Below are 18,256 nucleotides of genomic sequence, written 5' to 3'. Positions count from 1 at the left end.
ATATTTTCGTGGATTTGAAAATGTTTTTTTCTGGATATTTTTAGAAAAATATTTTTAAATTATTTATTTTTTTCCGGAGATGATAAATCTCTCCTATGAAACTCCCACGTGCGGTCGCAGGCGCGTGCCAGTCCTCTCCTTCCCTTCCCCCTCTTATGCCCATCGTCCCACGAGGTCTTATCATAAATACACGGCGTGGCAGTCTGGGCCAGTCTCTCGCGCTTCCAAAAGAGGGAAATGGCCACTTGAGAAGAAGTTCGATTTAAGCCTTCTTCTCCCTCCCTTTGCTTCGCTTCGAAGCGGCCAAGAAAATCATCGCCGCCGCCGTCGTCGGGGCCTAAAGGCACGGGCCAATCACTGGGCATGACCAATCCGTCACTCCATGTCACTCTGCATCACAGCCTTTGGATTTGCATAGGATCCACTCATGGCCTCCCTAGTGTGCTCAAGCTGCTTCTTCTCTTGCTCCTGCCAGTTCACGCCGCTTCCCAGAGCGACACCGCACAGACCACGACGGCCGGAGCTCCCCAGCCGGCCGACCCGTACACGTACGGCCAGAGGTTCAACCCCTCCATGGCCATAATCATGGTGGTCCTGGTCAGCGCCTTCTTCCTTATGGGCTTCTTCTCCGTCTACATCCGCCAGTGCGCCGACAGGCGCTACCGCGGCGGGGAGGGCGGCGAGCCCTCCGGTCCCTACGCGTTCGGGCGGCGGTCGCTGCGGGCGGCGCGTGGGCTCGATGCCTCGGTCATCGACGCCTTCCCCACGTTCCTGTACTCGTCGGTGAAGGGGCTCAAGATTGGGAAAGGGTCGCTGGAGTGCGCGGTTTGCCTGAACGAGTTCGAGGACCACGAGACGCTCCGCCTGATCCCCAAGTGCAGCCACGCGTTCCACACCGACTGCATCGACTCGTGGCTGTCGTCGCACACCACGTGTCCCGTCTGCCGGGCCGACCTCATGCCCAAACCCGGCGAGACCCTCTCTCCGACCTTGCAGCTACCCCACCTGGACCAGGCACCCGACGCCAGCGGTCCGCAGGATCATGTCAGCGTCCATGTCCATCCCCACCACGATGAGCCGCAAGCGACAAGTGAAGGAGCCAAGACATCGCCAAGGCGGGACGCGGATCTGACAGCCAACGAAGGCGTGCCACTTAGGTCGAGGTCCACCGGGATGCGCCTCAAGAGGATGTTCCTTTTCCCGCGGTCGCACTCCACGGGCCACTTGCTGTCGCTCGTCCGACCGGGTGACGACTGCGAGCGTTTCACCCTGAGGCTGCCCGAGGACGTGCGGAGCCGGATCATCAACGACGCGAGGCTGGACAGGGCGAGGAGCTGCGTGGCGTTCCCGCGGGCGAGCAGCTCGAGGACCGGTTACCGGAGCGGGAGCCGCCAGCCCGGTGAGAGGGATCCGTCGATCTTCGAGCGGTTCGACCGCGAAAGCCGGTCGGGCAGGTGGGCGCTCTCCACGACTCCGCCGTTCATCTCCAGAACCGGCTCAACAAGGGCCGCGGCGAGGCAAGCCGGTGGCAGCGGGGTCGAGTTGGATACGAACCCGCTGAGGAGCTCTCCGAAGTCGGATAAGTCGCCGCCGTTCGATACATGGCTCGTGGGGGAGGGACGTGGAGGCGGGTGAGAGGCCGACCGATTGTCTTCGGCGGCCGAGTAGTCAAAACTTAGACGGGAGACTTGGACCTGGGGAGGTTTGATTTTTGTGTGCATAGTTTTTTGGTTAATTTTGTCTTCTTCTTTTTTTCCCCAGTTAATTTTGTTTGCGTGGGAAAAACAAGTGGGTCTTTGTACAAAGTCATCGAACGTGGTTTTGCGATAGGATAAGGGGAGAGAAACGCAATGGTTTGTTCTGAATTTTGATTGCTCGTTGATCAAGACACGTACGACAATTTTCTTTAGAAACAATTCCATTCTTAATCGAAAGTCTGAACAATCTGAGGTTGATGTGATGGTTACAAGACAAAAACAGCCAACCTGATTAGCTTGTTTATCTTTATATTAAAATGTCGTCGGTTGAAATTGGCCGGTGCTGCTGCCGCCATTTCATTTACGAAGATCATGTTACTTAAAGAGATGAGTGGAATCCACCCTTCCGGTGTTCGTTCCTTCAATTTCTCGGACTCACCTCAGTAATGGAGACGACCATATCCCGGCATCCTCGAAATGAACGTTGGCGGATCTTTTTGCTCATGGCATGAGCGAAGGCGCTACTGCCCGTCTGTGCTCATGCAAGCGGAGGCGTTTGCAGTAACTTCAAACCCTAGACCACTTCGGAGGAAGATCTAACTTGCGTTTTGAGCTGAAGTTAGATCGATTGGAACCTATGCTGCATCGATACGATATGCGACACAAGACACGACACGTAGTTTCTTAGAAAATAAAAAAAATTCAATACGTTGGGACACGTTATATATTAAATATATATATTTTTATATATACATGCATATTTAAAAATATCAGCGGTGAGTTTCTTCTTTTTCTTCTATTAGGAATTCACGATTAGATTTTTTTAGGGCCGATTGGGTATGCTAATTTTGGGGTGGCAGTATATATGACTTACTTAAATATATTTATTATAGATTTATATTTTGACTCATAATGTATTGAGAATGCTTAAAATTAACTCCGTGCATGTCAAAATAAAATTGACTCCATGCGTGTTGAAATGGCGTGTTTGGATGCTGGGCTCTCGTGTTATTGGCTTGTCTGGAGCGCCGATCATATGTCGATCGTATATCGAAGAGTGTTGAAGAGTGTCCGACACGACACGACACAACACGACACGGAGACGTCAGGAGAGAATTTGTGTAACATAGATTCTAACTGGTAATTATGTTAATTGGTGCAGAGATCAAGTTGGACGGGAAGCAAATTTGAAGTCAGCTCAAGGCAGGAGAGAGTGTAACAAAGTTGTAGACTGAATTGTAAAGGCCCAACAACAAAAGGCCCAGCCCACATTCCTCACCTGATCGCTCTATCGGCTTAGGCTCCATTCATCAAAAGCCTTCTTGCAAATGGCCCGACCCGTGGACAAACGGTGTCTAAGCCCAACCGGCAAAGGCCTATGCAGGAGAGACGTTTCTTTTTTTAGTGAACATGCTCCATTTTCTCATTCTCTCATCTCTGAACAGGAGAAACTTTTTTTAGATACCGTTATCTGGATTGGTAAAAATATGACACGAATAAAGATAGCTTATTAGCAGTCGATAATTAGAAAATAATCACATGGACAAGGCGATAACAATATTTAAGAACGACCAATCCAATGTATAATCTTTACAAATGAAAATGCTGAATTGCAATTCAAATACAGACTTACTTGATTGGAATAAAATTCCAGTTATTGGGTAGTCGATCAGAATTCTTGAAGTTGACGATAAACTTGTATATTGATATCTCGGTAGTCGATCGCCAATCATGAATTAACAATCGACAACTTGCGTTTGAATCGATAACTTCACCAACTTCAACACAAGAAGTGAGGTATGGCTATCCCAACGTCGAACTTGTTTGAATTAGCACTGTGCAAATAGGACAGTATTGAACACTTCTTGAAATTGACACATTAGAGGATGATTAGAATTCTTGAAGTTGATAATAAACTTGTATATTGATATCTCGGTAGTCGTTCGACAATCATGAATTGACAATCGATAGCTTGCCTTTGAATCGATAACTTCACCATATAATCGGCAACTTCAACACAAGAGGTGATGCGTAGCTATCCCAACCTCAAACCCATTTGAATTAGCACTATGCAAATAGGACACTATTGAACACTTCTTGAAATCGGCATGTCAGATGACGACTTCAACAAAAACTAGAGGAGTATCTTGAGAAATTATCTTCTTAGTTCTTCTTCTTGAACTATGAAAGCACATCTATTTATCGACAAGGAATACAGGAGTATAAAACTGAAAGGACATGAACTCAAGAGTCATGTCGGTTACGGTCCTATTAGTTAGTAACTGCGACAGAATGAAAAGCCAAGTGAATCAAAGGGACATGTGAATGAAATAACGTGTCACTAATATTGAGCAATTAACACCCATAATTACAACAAAAGGTCTCCCCTTCTGTCCTTGTCACGGTCCTGGCCGATCGCCCAGTTCAAAGTATCCCATGGTCTGGACTCTCCTTGGCTGTGAGTAGTACACTGGTTGACTCTAGCACGCAGTATCCGATGTTAAGGCGCATGCACGATTATTAAGGATCTTTTGTAAGAAAGAAAGAATAAAAATGGTTTGTGAGAAAATATACAACTCGATTTTACTTATTAACAATACAAGTATGTACGTCAAGGCTACGTCCAATCATTTGAATTTTTAGTCGGCGTAGGATTAGATAGGCTAGGATATAAAATCCAAGGATTTTGCTACAACCTATCTACTGTTTGATGAATAACAATAATAATAAAGTCGGACATTTGCACATGTTATCATGTTCATTATTTGGTATAAACGGCATGTCAATATAAATGAACTTAAAAATTACATAAACGAAGATGGTAAGAATCTCTTACGATACTCTTACCTACTTTATTTTCATTTGCTTACTTTCCATTATTTTTTCCTCTCTCTTAAGTTTTAGTTCCTTTTTCCCTTCCATCATTCTCTAATAAAATCTTATTAAATAGCAAACTATACTAATTTACCTGAAATACAAAATATCTAAAGCATGCAACAAATACACATATTAAAATAATGGACTTATATTAAAATATAGAAAAAAAAAATTGAGTACCCAAATAAAATATGAATAAATAAGGATGAAATGTTTTATTTATGTTTTCGTTATTTTGAATATTTTTAAAAATTTAAATATTATTTATATCTAGGTATATTTTAATTTTATTAATTTAAGAAGCATGTCACTCAAGGAAAAACAAATTTTATGTTATGGTTATGAGAAATCATATCTAATTTTATCCCACCTTCTTCCTCAAAGGATAATTTTATTCGGATTATATCCCTCTATTATCCGACACACAGGCACCGGACACAAAATATGATGAATTTTGTCCTGACTGTCGAACATAACCGAAGGGCATCAAACTGTGATCTTGTAAGAAGTCTTAACTCCACTAGTAATAAACCGTCCAATGACTATCAAATATGTGGGCGAGTTGACTCACGGCAGTAATTACGAAATGCCCTTTAAAAAAAAAAAAAAACGATGTGTTCCGCCAATTAATGAAGTTATCATAAAATAAAGCTGAAGGTCACGAAGGTCAGATTTTCGTTAATTAACTGAAGGCGAGACGGAAGATGAAGTCGTGCCCGGCGAGTGGCGGCTTCTCTGCGCTTTCCCCTTCGCCTCCTTCATGGATTTTCTTCTCGGGCACGTCTTTCTCCGGCGGGCGCATGAACGTCTGAAAGCTGGAAGCTTCCGTCATTCACAACCCGTCATTTTCAACTATCCAACGCGCTAATTACGCACCTAAGTCTATTAACTTGACCTTTTCTTCCTTCCATTCCTCCGCGGACCTTTAAATTATTTACACGAAAAAGGTTCGGGTGCTAAGGTACATGCAATTTTCAATTAATTTATATAAGATACACCATCGGCGCACGATATATTATCTTGTTTGTTTATGGGAAGGTGTCAAATCGTATATGTAGTTTCCATTTATTTGATCATGATAATTCCTTTAATATCGAAAACAATACGTGATTAACTGGAAAAACGCGCTGTGTAAATAGTCTAAATCCACGTTTTGGCACTTCGAAAGGGCAATTCTCCTCTTCTCTCTCCCTCCTACATTCACACACTCTCAGACTCTCTCTCTCTCTTTCATCATCGAGTTCATTGTCGACGGAGCAACGATGGGGCAGCGGAAGAAGCTCAGAGACATCGTAGGCGCTATGAAGGACAGAGGATCGCTCGTCAGAGCGTCCCTCTCCACGAAGCCCGCCGTATCCGCCGCGCGCTCCACCGTCATCCGCGCCACCACCCACAAGTCCGCCGCCGCCCCTGCGGAGCACCGCGTCGCCGCCCTCCTCTCCCTCGGCCTGGGATCCGACATCACCGCGTCCGCGTGCGTCCGGTACCTGACAGGCCGCCTCCGCCGCACGCGGAACGCCTTCGTCGCGCTCAAATGCCTCTTCGCGCTCCACAGCATAATGATCCACAGAAGCTCCCACGACCGGAACCTCTGCCTCTATTCCTTTTCCTTCGAGGGGAAGGGATTCCTCAACCTGTTGAAATTCAATGACGGCTTCGACAGGGAGGCGAAGGAGTACTCGTCCTGGGTGAGATGGTACGCGGCGTCACTCGAGCAGAGCCTCACTGCTTCTCGCGCTCTGGGCTACGTTCTTTCTTCTTCTTCTTCTTTGTCTCCATCTTCACGTTCTCAAGTGAAAAGCGAATACAAACGAGAGAAGATTCGAGCAGCCACGAGCTCGGACTTGATACGAGAGCTCGAAGTCCTCGTGAGCTGTCTCGAGCAAGTGAGCGACGTCCCAGAGTCGTTGCATCTTCAGAAGCACGATCTGGTACATGGGGTCGTGCGATCGGTGTGTCAAGATTATCGGATGATCCGGCGCGAAGTGTTCTCGAGAGTGGAGGAATTGGGTGGCGACGAGAGATTAGGGAGCTTGAGTCTCGGCCATTTGACTCGGCTGCTGATCGCGTTGGGGCGAATTGAAGATTACAGAGCGAAGCTGATTTCGCTGTTTGCGAACAAGGCGAACCGCGACGGGTTGTGGGACTTGATCGCGCAGACGGAGAAGAAGATTTGTGGTCTCATACGAGGGAGCGACCGGGGTTTGATGGTCGTCCCCGGCGGTGCTTGGCAGCCACGGCAGGACAGGTTTCCCTCTAATGCTTTGACGACTGTTTGGTGATGCGTTACGATCGGGTCAGATCTGTACGAGTTGGGTCGAGTCTCGCCCCTCTTTTAGTTGGTTTGTCTCGAATGTGAATGATGTCGGTTGAGATTTGTTCCTCCTCTCTTTGTTCTCCGTCCCTGGAAAGGAAAAAAGATGCGGAGATTAAAGTAAATTTGTCAAAATGCTGTTATTGACGAAGTCTTCTTCCACGGAATCCACTTCATCTATAGATTTGAGGGAAAAAATGGTAACTTAAGCCGAATTACTCCCTGCGGATTTCACTCGAATGGGAGTTTGAATGGCTCCCAATGCACCTTCCTGCTTCGTCGGCGAGAAAATCGCGCCTTCGTTTGATGAATCCGGCGAATGGGAAAGCTAATTGAGTCACCGGTCACTTTTGACCTCCCTCAAATCCTCCGTTCTCACTCTATGGTTTTGAGGTCCTGAGTAATGTTTTCTGTTTTCAATGGAGTTTATTATGTAGTAGAGGGACAGAGGCGGCAGCAGCAGCGGCCGCGTTCGTGATGGTTTGGACACCGATGATGGTTTCACCGGAGGTGAAGGCAGGTAGAGCGCCTGACGATGGCGGCAGCCAAGAGCGATGGGAGGGACTAGGGAGCTGAGTTAGGATTCCTTTTGGATGCAATGCTGATTGACAGGTGGTTAGCGACGAGAGATCATCGTGGTGGTTGTCGTTGAATGATTTGATCGTTGGGTAATGATTCATCACGAGTGTTTTTCAAGGATAACTCATAACGAGTACTTACTGTAGTGATTAATTATCGATTAACTTTGTCTCGTCGTTTTGAATTATTACCCCCCCAAACAACGCTAAAGTCAGAAAAGAGTACCCTATGTCACTCATTACGCTTTCATGAACATAGAAGACGCGAAAATTTGGGGAAGAACAGAGAAAGTTCTGAACATACATACATACATACATACATATACATATATATATATATATATGCACAAAAAGTTTAGAGCATGATAGCTTATAATAAAAAGGTAACATAAATCTTTTAGGCAAATAAAAAACTTACTCTCAATCCTCAATAGAATCTAATTTAACTACTAAGTTACACGAGTACATAATTAGGGGTGATCGGTTCCCGGATGGATAGATTCCGGACCTGGAATGTAGAGCCTACTCTATTATAATCGGTTCTCATTTTTTGGAACTTGGAACCCATCCTATTTTTTGGAACCTATTCTAGAGTATACCATATTTTTCCGGTTTGGTTTCAAAGTCTAGCCAAGAACCTATTTTTTTGGTTTTTTTTTATTTCATTTTGTACGACAAAATAATATAAGTAAAAGATGATCATCATAAATCCCTATTCGCCAAACACGTGGTCACGTACAACTATAAACAATGAAAAGTTCAAATACGTAGCCACATACAATTATAAACAATAAAGTTCAAACACGTACCATAAAACATAAAATATAAAATTCCTTTCTCCATTCATAAAAAAAAGGAGAAAAAAAAAACCAAATTGATTTCTGCTTCGGAAGTTACATTACCAAACGAATTTCTGCTCCATAAGCACTTCCAGAGCATAAATTCACTTTTAGAAGTGTTATCATGCGCACCCCTAGCGGATGGTGATTATATGTATATATATACAAATACAAATCTGTATTATCGTTCTAATTATATATATAAATATATATTTTCTTTTATAATGTCAACTTTTGAATAATTACATTTTTTTTTTGGGTCAATTGAATAATTTACATTTGACCGGTAGGTTTTGTGAGCACAGACAGACGCTCGGAGACCTATTCGGATAAAACATCGAAACAAGGACAAAAAGATTGGTTGGCACTCTACCTCAGCGCTCATGAAAAGTGATTTTGGAGGGGGGTTTGGCCCCGTACGAGAAAAATCATTGGAGAGGCTCCGTCAAGAGGGAGCCAAGAAGGACATCCTAAAGGATCCGTTTTATGATTTTCTTGCAATTATTGTGGGCTTGATTTGATCGGACTACATCTCTATCGAGCTACGATTTCCATGTCACTAGAGGTGATGCTTCGTTTGGGACCAAATGTAAAGTCACTATCGACATAATCGGGAGAAAATTATCGAGAATGTCCTTAACTTATTGTATTTGGGCCAATTTAGTTATAAACATTTTAATTTGACCGATTTATTTCTGAACCTTTTGACGATTTGTCAATTAAGCTCTATTGATCGAGAATTGCTGACGTGGACGCATGTCGTCCATGTGACACTATTTCCATTGATGTGGACGATTAAAAATTTTAATTGATTTTTAGTTTTTTTTAATTATCTTTCTCTTTTCTTTTTTGTCTTTTTGTTTTCTTTTTCAATTGTGCCGGTGAGGTTACCGACGAAAAAGAAAAGAAAAAAATAAAAATAAAATAAACTCCATTTAAGAAAATTTTAAAAAATTATCCACTTTAATATTGATTGTGTCTTATAGGACGAATGACATCCACGCAGCGATTTCTAGTCAATAATATGCAATTGGCCAAATTGTCAATCAAATTGGCAAGAGCGTTGTCGGTATGAAACTTTTTGGGACAAGTTTCCTATCGTGAATTTGAATGTATGACCACTTGAAAATCATTGAAATCAAAAGGAACATCATGACCTAGGTTGAGTCATCATTACGGCAACGACCCTCCCCATTACCGCCGTCTGTCGTTGCTCTTGATATTAATGGTGTTTTTTTTTTTTTTCAAGTGAAAGTGCTTTTTTAAAATTCATTTTCCAAACTTTCGTCCTTTTGATTCGTCAAAAATAATAAGTCAACCGAAAATACTTTTTGATTAACGAAAATATTAATGTATAAAATCAGAAAAATCAAATCCCCAATCCGAAGAGAAGAAAATACTTTTCGAAATTACTCCTCTCGATTTTTTATTTTTTATTTCATTATATTTTCTCTTTTTTTTTCCTCAACCGGTCGCCAGGCCTCAATGACATTCAGTGACCGGCCAAAGGCACGGGCCGGAGAGGCACGTCCTCTGGCCTGTGGCCCAGCGACCGGCGAGGTAGAAGGAAAAGGAAAAAGAAAAAGAAAAAGAAAATGACGGGCGCTAGTGACGAGTTGCGCAAAATTTGGGACCAAAATGTTCCTTCCCATGTTCTGTCATGGAGTTGTTGCTTGACCATGTTGCTCGCTTGCTCCTACCATGGAGGCTAACTACAATGTGGACTTGGACAGCTGCTCAAGGCTTCAGCTGCCCGACAATAGACTCCTGCGAGCGGGTGTAGCCGCCGCGGCTATCTCCATCGGCGCTGTCCTTTGGTTCGTCGATTTCGGGCTTCCAGGTTGAGTACTTGTTCACCCGTTCGGCAGCTTTCTTAGCCTGAATGAAACCATCGTCACGACATTTTCAATGAAATTGTTGCTTCGTGAGAGAGAGAGAGAGAGAGAGAGAAAGAGAGAGAGCATGTCAACAAACATATATTTATAATCCTGTAGATATACCTCCTTATCCCAATCCGAGCGTATTGTTACGATCGCCAAGATCACTGTCTGGATCAAGGTGCCACCAAATATCATACCACCCCACATGCCCTGAAAAATGCGTACACAAATCATTAGATCTTCCGAAAAAAAATGTTGTGAATCGTCGTACACCGATTCCAATGACACGTAAATTAGGTGAAGAATGTACCATGACACCCCAACCAGCCCACCATCCCAAAAGTAATCCGAGCGGGAGCCCGACAACGTAGTAGCACCCTAGATTTATGTACGCGACGTACGCTTGCCATCCCGATCCTACTGCTACTCCTGTCATGAATTAAGCAAGACTATGCTGTTAGATTCGAGTTCAACACAAGCCCGTTTTATCTTAAGATCCACACGAGTATCGGACTCTATGTGCACCCACTAATGTGAGCTTTTTTAGGAACAGCACCTGACAGGATCGGTTGGACACTGTTAAGGAGGATCGTGACTCCTAAGAGGAGGGAGAGTTGGTCGACCTCTTCGAGGACGTCCTCGCTCGACGTGAATATGTACGCAAACTTGTCGTGAAATATCATGATCAGAGCGAAGAAGACGATGCCGATTATAGTCGACTGAGCCACGGAAACCTTGGTCGCGAACTTGGCGCCCTGGCCGTTCCCAGCGCCCAGCTCGTTCGCCACCCGAACCCTGCGAAATTTTAACTGAGGTTAGGGGAAAACGACCCCGTGGAACCAAGCGAATACTTCATTCGATGGCTACTGGCTGGTCAAGCTACGAGGGGAAGACGCTTTCTCCGGCTATAGTCTTGAAGTTTGACTGTTAGGTCGAGCTCAGAAGTAGGGCAGAGAGAGGGAGAGAGGTGTACCCGGTTGCGGCGAAGAACGCAAGTGGGATCATCATCTCCCAGCCATTAATGCTCATGCTGCAACACGTGGACCAAAATAAGCCAAGCGAATCCAAAAGCAACTTTCCTTTTTCTCGAGATGTCTCGGACGATCGAAAGCAGACCATAACATGTCCGCAGGTAGAAAATGAATTTCGATTTCCTTAAAATCACCATTTCGAAGATGGAATGCCTGTTTTTCAGCTCAATACCATGTCTAGAATAAAATGAGACGTACCAGATTGACAAAGCATCCACCGCGACCGTCGCATCTTGTAGGTATCCGGTAAGGAGTATCAGAATTCGATAGTACCAGTTTTCCAAGCTTCTCGATCAAACAGAACCAAAACCCCAGTTAACAAAATCACTTAGAAGCAAAGTTTAAGATTAGGACGTCGTGAAATGGAACAAACGACAAAACAGAGTTCGAAACACGAGAGAAAAAAACGAACACGAACTCTCACCAGAGCATGACCCCGGACGCCGCCGAGAGCTTGAGGAATTCCCAGAGCCCCGAGAAGGCCTCCGTCGAGAAACCCGACCAAGTCAACGGGCACCCCCCGCAGGCGGTGTACCCGAACAGCCCGAGGACCAGGATCCACCACGAGATGTCGAGCACCACCGACAGCCCCACGATCCCGAACCCGAACACGTAGACCGCGAGCCAGCTGAAGAGCACGTTGAAGATGAGGGCGGCGAGGGAGACCCACGCGATCACCGGGTTCTTGAGCTGGCACTGGAGGAACCGCTGGAGCGGGAACTGGAAGGCGAAGCTGAAGTGGAGCGGGATCATCCACGCCGCTGCCACCCCCGTCATCTCCGCCACGTCGTCGGGCTGGCCGAGTAGCCTCATGAGAGGCGCGGCGAACACGTAGACGGGGAGCAGCACGAAGCAGCAGCAGAAGAGGACGATCCACGATCGCTGCATGTAGATGCCGAGCATGCGGTACCGTTTCGCCCCGAAGGCCTGCCCGCACAGCGTCTCCAGCGCGCTCCCCATCCCGAGCTGCGTTTCGCCGCACAGAATTTTTAGTAACAAAATTAATCACTTATTATTTCATCCGTTCCATACCCTTAAGACACATGCCAGAACATCCACATTAGCCAAAAAAAAACGATCTCAGGAGTAGTAGCTTGGTTACCAGGAGGCCGAAATTGAAGCCGACGATGACGGTGTTGGCGATGGAGAAGGCGGCGAGCTCGACCTCGCCGAGGTGGCCGGCGAAGGCCTGACTGATGATGTTCATGGAGTAGGAGGAGACGCGGCTGAAGATGGCGGGGCCGACGATCTGCCATAGCTTCTTGGTTTCGATCCAGACCCTGGTCTTGAGGTCCCTGCTGTCGTCCTCCTCCTCCCGGTCCTTGCTCTTCGGGGACGATTCCGGCAGCAAGGGTTGGCTGGAGCTCATGCCCTCTCGCTCACTGTCGATGCTTCCCATTTCTGAGCGACGATGCTTGCACACAGCAAGAGAGAGAGAGAGAGAGAGAGAGAGAGAGAGAGAGAGAGAGAGGTAGGTCACGGAATTTATATGGAGGAAGAGGAAGGCCGTAATCAATGCTCATCACTAAGAGCGAAAGGTTGGTCAACTCCTTCCCACATGTTTTGGTCGAAAACACGAAGCTTAGTTCAAATTGAATACTTTCTGATGTCTCGTTCCCAATGACGAAATTTGCAAAGGTGACGGCACCGTTGTTCCGAGAGAAGGAACGATGCTGTCTCCGCCACATGATGTCCCAAGGAAACCGGGAGATTTTTGTTTTTTTTCAAAATAACATTCCATTCCCTCTCTCCGAATACATGGTAAAAACATCTCACATCAACTGCAAATCAAAATAAATCCCAAACAATTTCAAGACAAAACAAGTTCTAAATAACAAAGAAATCATCAGAACAAGATTATGAATCACACGCTCAAATAGCACATCAATAAATTCTTCACACCAAAATCAGCAGTGGATCATCAAGTTCGTTTTTGTTAATGAGAACACACACCAAGATCTCCATTTGTTACTATGGCTTTACCTTTCAGCAATGCGCGCCTAGATTTGGCATCTTCTACACCATTACTGAGCAAAGAAAAAAAAGTTGAACGAGCACATATTTGACACCTATAAAAGATAAATCTTCACGATTCTCTTCTGATCTCTGTTGAAATTGGACTTATTCACCAACGAATCCCGAGCAGAGCGAAATCTCAAAAATATACACGCAAAAAAACTTCAAATTTAAATTAGATCGGGATAGAAATCTCCCAAAAAATGAGTAAAAAAAGCTTTCGCTCGTTTTCCTCAGGAAAATTGAGAATCTCACTTGAATTCTATGCCTTAGAATTTTTTATTTGGAGAAGGTTGGCCACACTGAAACAAGGAATAAAAACAATGGAAAGAAAAAAAATCGCAATTTGGACGCCATGCTTAGAATTATCAAATGACTTATGTGTTCCGATTTAGTGTCGTGATTACTTTTTCCAGCACCAATCTTCCGATTGAATTTAAATCTCACACTATGTGAAATTGTAGAATAAATGTGCTCTAAGCTATATCTGATTTTTTGGTCTGCATAGAATTTGATGTATTGCAATCTTATACCTGATGGCCACCAAAAACTACTATACAGAAAGTTTCTTTGATATTGTCCTTTTGGTACGTGAACTCCTTAACAAGTGTAAAACATACGCAAATTTGATGAGTCCCGATATATCGCAATCCCTTTCGTGGATCATTGGCATTTATAATTGAATAATTTACTCTAACGTCTGCAATAACACAACTTTCATCGATTAATCTTTCATTGGACGAATTCATTCATTCGAAAAATAACAGAAAAGATCGGTTTAATCATCCATATCTCGAAACGAATTAATTATATCGACAGATAACGACCAAAATTCTACGCTAGATACCTCTCTCTTTCTTCTTTTTTTTTTTCGAGGTAAAATTAAGAGAGATCCTTACTTTTCAGAGCATAATTAGTTTCCGTTCTCGGCTGAATGATTTATGAATGCCGGTTGCCATTTTCACGTGAAATGAGATGTGTGGCTGCCCTTGCGCCGTTACCAAATTAAAAATAACCGCACGGTTATGGTAGCGATGTCCGGTTCGTATTCAATTTGTGTTCGAGTAACGTGTGATACGAGTACACCATTTAAATAAACGGGCGGACGGACGAGGCATGACGTGAAAGCCTGCCGAAACAAGTGAAATCATCGTATCTTTGAATATTACAGAGTAAAGTGCACCGACGCTTCAAGCCGAAGAAGTACAGACGAAACCAAACCCCAAGAAGCAATGCAAAACGGTCGTAGCTTTGAGTTGCCACGTCGGGCGATCATGGGCGTGCCCAAGTTAAGTGATCAAACCGGTAGACGTGTTGGCAATTCCCACTTGAGTTCTAAGGCCTTGGAGTTCTTAATTTAGAGAAGGTTCCCACACTGAAACAATGGAATAAAAACAATGGGAAGATTAACAATCGCAGCATAGATGCTTAGAAGTAGGAAACGATGCATTTGTTCCGATTCGATGCCGTAGATTAACTTGATTACTTTTTCCAGTATCAATCTTTACGATTGAATTTCGATCTTACACTATGAGGAATCGAAAATATAAACATGACCACAAGCTATATTTGAATTTTTTTTTTTTTTGGTCTGTATAGAATTTGATGTATTGTGATCTTATACCTGACGGCCACCAAAAAGAACCATCACAAAAAATTTCTTTGTTATTGTTCTTTCTGTACTGGTTTAGAATCCTGAAGCCGTCTTAGAAAATTACCCTAATAAAACTGTTGGATCTCGTCAGAAAAGTTAATGGATTCCTTAGCACATATAGAGTAGATGCAAATTTGATGTGTCCCGATATATCACAATCATCCCCGTCATGAATTACAGTACCTACAATTGAATAATATATCCCGACGTCTTGCGATGATACGACTTTCATCGGTTAAACTACGGTCGGATGGATTCCTTCGTTCGAAAAATCAAGAGAGATCCATACTTTTCAGAGCATCGTTAGTTTCCGTTTTGGGCGGATGATTTGGGAATGCCGGTTGCCATTTCCATGTGAAATGAAATGTGTGGCTGCCCTTGCGCCTGTTACCAAACTAAAATAACCGAACAATTACGCCAGCAACGTCCTGGTCCTTGCACCGTTGCCAAATTAAATTTGTGTACGAGTAACCGTGTGCTATGAATACACCATATAAATGGACGGACGCGGTAAGACGGGGAAATTAAGCCCTGCCTAAACAAGTTCAAGTCATCGAAGCTTGGAATTTACTCTATTACAGAGTAAAGTGTACTGTGCACTGGTGCTACAACGCGGAAAAGCACAGACGAAATCAAGGACGGGAAGCAATGCAGGACGATCGCAGGTTTGAGTTGCCATGTTGAGCAATCACGGCGCCTCTTTTGTTGCGCCAATATAGGAACTTTTAAGTAGGTAACGATCATGCAAATAGTCTCTAAAATTTTGACTTAACATACAACGTAATTCTTTTAACTTTTAATTTGCTCAACATTATTTCTGAACTCTGGCCCGATATATAATGTGATCTTTGAACTTTCGATTTGATCAATGTATTCTCCAAATTTTTGCTACATGCTCAATTTAGTCTTTGGACTATATGAAACCGTTTAATGTTATTTCTGAATTTGAATTGATGGAATGACAATATTGAGTATTTTCATATAGTCTAAGGATTAAATTTAACATGTATAAAAAATTTAAAGATCACATTACACGTTATGTTAAAGTTCGGAGATCATTTGTATCATTGTTTTTTTAAGTTGCTGAATAAGGAGATACATGTTATCAAGTTAACATAATATCAGTTCTTGTCCATAACATAAAAAGGGATTTTGTAAGTCAACATACCATGATTGATTGTTCCCATTCTTTTATGGTTTTTTGTAAGGGCGAAGAAAGAAATTGAATTTTCTTTCTGGTCTATAGAAAGAAAGATCACAATATCACCATCAATATGGGTAGCTCAACCGATTCAGGGCAATTGGTTTCACTACGGACTCAAACTGAATGAGACTCTTATCTTAGCCAGCACTTAGGTGAGGTCTCGTTGACAGCCCGATCACCTCTAGTCGGACCTCTTTGGAGGTCGGTTTATGACTCCGGTACTGATGCGACATCGGGCTTGGGGGGAGACAACGAGCATCCTGTGGCGGCGATTGGAGTCATTTTGTAACGCCTCGACGGGTCTGCAAGTAGGTTCTTTTTGACCCGTTGAGGCTCGCGATTCTTTAATCATATTAGGACTCCCCTTAAGGGTAAATGTAATGTGGCCGGACATGGGGATTGGTCACGTACGTTATATAACGTCAAGATGAATCAACACCGGCAACAGAAGATAATAAATGGAGAAGTCGAGAGTGGCATCGAACCGAGATACTTCCGGATGCAGCAAGCAAGCGTCTGAAACATTCCAAAGCATTTCTGGTCAACCAAGCGTCCCCACTGATCGAGTACAGCATCGTTTTGCACGATGATGTTTGTCGTTCTCCGCGCGGTCGTGGACCCTTGTTTCACAGGACGGGAACGTGCTGTTCTTTTCCAATGTTGACGAAGCCGACACCCGACTTTCCACGTGCACTGTTTAGGGCTTTAAGCCTTCATTATCTTGTGTTCTTTCTTAGGTTTTATCTTCTTCTTTTTCGCTTATTTTTTTTTTCTTTTGCTTTGTAATTTGGCACTTCATTTTGCTTTGTTTGTTCTTTATTTTTTGTGCTTTTAATTTTTCTATGCTTCTTTCTTAGTGGATTTGGAGATTCATTGCTGATATGAATGATAGAAGAACGAACCACAATGAATGAAAGATCAACAGAGTTTAAGGGGGGCAGGTACATTATTGTTTGTCTACACCATTATGCAACATGTTACTGAAATCTCACTACGCTGAAGTCTAAAAATTAGGAGGACGACGTATCGTAACCGTCTAAGTGTCCATAATGTTTACACTTCGAAGTTCTCTGATTTCTTCTTCTTTCTTGGTTTCTCACTATCCCCAAAGTTTTTTTTTTTTTTTTAAATCGATGAAGTCCCTCATCTTGAATATAGACTGAGAATGGGAAATAGGTCGTGACTTTCAGGATTCGAACCCTTTTGTTCATTATTTGAAAGCAAGTGAGGGAGAGAAAGATCGGTGAGGGAATTGAGCCAACATTTGGCTGAAGAGGTCTAAAAAAAAATCTTGCCAAACACCCAATTTTCCTTCTGGGAAAGCTGAACCAAACGTAGCCGAAAAGAGTTCCCGTATCTTTCTTTGGGACACATAATAAGCCATTGGAATTTTGGCTTATAATTCATCCCTCAAAGAGATAAAGGTACAATCATTTTATATTAAAAAAGAATCAATGGGGTACAAGGTAGGATTTTGGGTTTAGAGTCATACTACCTTGTACCCGGGGGTGTCAAAAAAGCCCGCACCCAGGCTGGCCGGGTTGGGCTAGCCCGACCTAACTCGAAAATTCACTTAATTTTCGAGCCTTTTTGGGCAAGGCCGACCCGCCGCTTGACTTTTTTTTAATACTAATGTTTTCTTTTTATTTTAATTTAATTTATTTTTATTTTTTCTTTTTATATTCTTTCATTTGATGGGTCCGTTAATTGATTTTGATTCCAAAAAAAGAAGAAAAAAAGAACCGGACCAGAATCCGGCTCGACCGGACTCGGCTCGGCCTGGGTCGAGCTTGGTTGAGCTCGAGATCGTTATGTTTAGGGTCGGCTCGGGCCGGGCCGAGACCAAGCCCGACCACCCAGCCCGTTGACACCTCTACTTGTACCCAACCTCTACTCTGCATCCTGGTAGTGTAAAAAGCTACATGGTACCATGGATAACATTTCATAAATAAATAAATGTGTACTTTAACTTATGAGTTTTTTTTTTCTTTGTGACTTTCATATTTAAATGTGCAAAGCCCTAATTGATCATGAAAACCCAATTATCCACTTCTCCCATGGAATTTATCCTAATCGTTAGGTTGTTGTGTCTCGTCATCGTTGAAGTGGGCTTTTTTACTAGGGTGGAGTCGGCAAATAAAAGTCATTGTCGCGAAACGCTGAACA

The 18,256-nt window shown here is 43.5% G+C and overlaps 3 protein-coding genes across 3 annotated transcripts; 2 read left to right on the top strand and 1 right to left on the bottom strand.

Annotated features, from left to right (window-relative positions):
- Positions 1-118: 118 nt before the first annotated feature.
- On the top strand, positions 119-1,873 carry LOC115749902 (RING-H2 finger protein ATL11-like). The gene is given in 3 exon segments (XM_030686925.2): positions 119-391; positions 428-1,611; positions 1,613-1,873. Coding segments are annotated over 3 exon segments (1,308 nt in total). The 5' UTR covers positions 119-363; the 3' UTR covers positions 1,709-1,873.
- A 3,914-nt stretch (positions 1,874-5,787) lies between these two features.
- LOC115749874 (putative clathrin assembly protein At4g40080) lies at positions 5,788-7,035 on the top strand. Its single transcript, XM_030686883.2, has one exon. It carries the CDS (start codon positions 5,837-5,839, stop codon positions 6,854-6,856), a length of 1,020 nt encoding a protein of 339 aa, XP_030542743.1. The 5' UTR covers positions 5,788-5,836; the 3' UTR covers positions 6,857-7,035.
- A 2,904-nt stretch (positions 7,036-9,939) lies between these two features.
- On the bottom strand, positions 9,940-12,830 carry LOC115749865 (protein DETOXIFICATION 27-like). The gene is made up of 8 exons (XM_030686868.2): positions 12,319-12,830; positions 11,641-12,182; positions 11,415-11,501; positions 11,159-11,215; positions 10,742-10,980; positions 10,496-10,614; positions 10,306-10,395; positions 9,940-10,183 (listed from the first exon to the last, which is right to left on the bottom strand). The coding sequence occupies exons 1-8, from the start codon at positions 12,613-12,615 to the stop codon at positions 10,043-10,045; spliced, it is 1,572 nt and encodes a 523-aa protein (XP_030542728.1). The 5' UTR covers positions 12,616-12,830; the 3' UTR covers positions 9,940-10,042.
- Positions 12,831-18,256: the final 5,426 nt, after the last annotated feature.

Source organism: Rhodamnia argentea, chromosome 2 (genome assembly GCF_020921035.1).
Source record: "Rhodamnia argentea isolate NSW1041297 chromosome 2, ASM2092103v1, whole genome shotgun sequence".
In the NCBI taxonomy this organism is placed as follows: Eukaryota; Viridiplantae; Streptophyta; class Magnoliopsida; order Myrtales; family Myrtaceae; genus Rhodamnia; species Rhodamnia argentea.
This window is presented reverse-complemented; position numbering and strand designations above follow the sequence as displayed.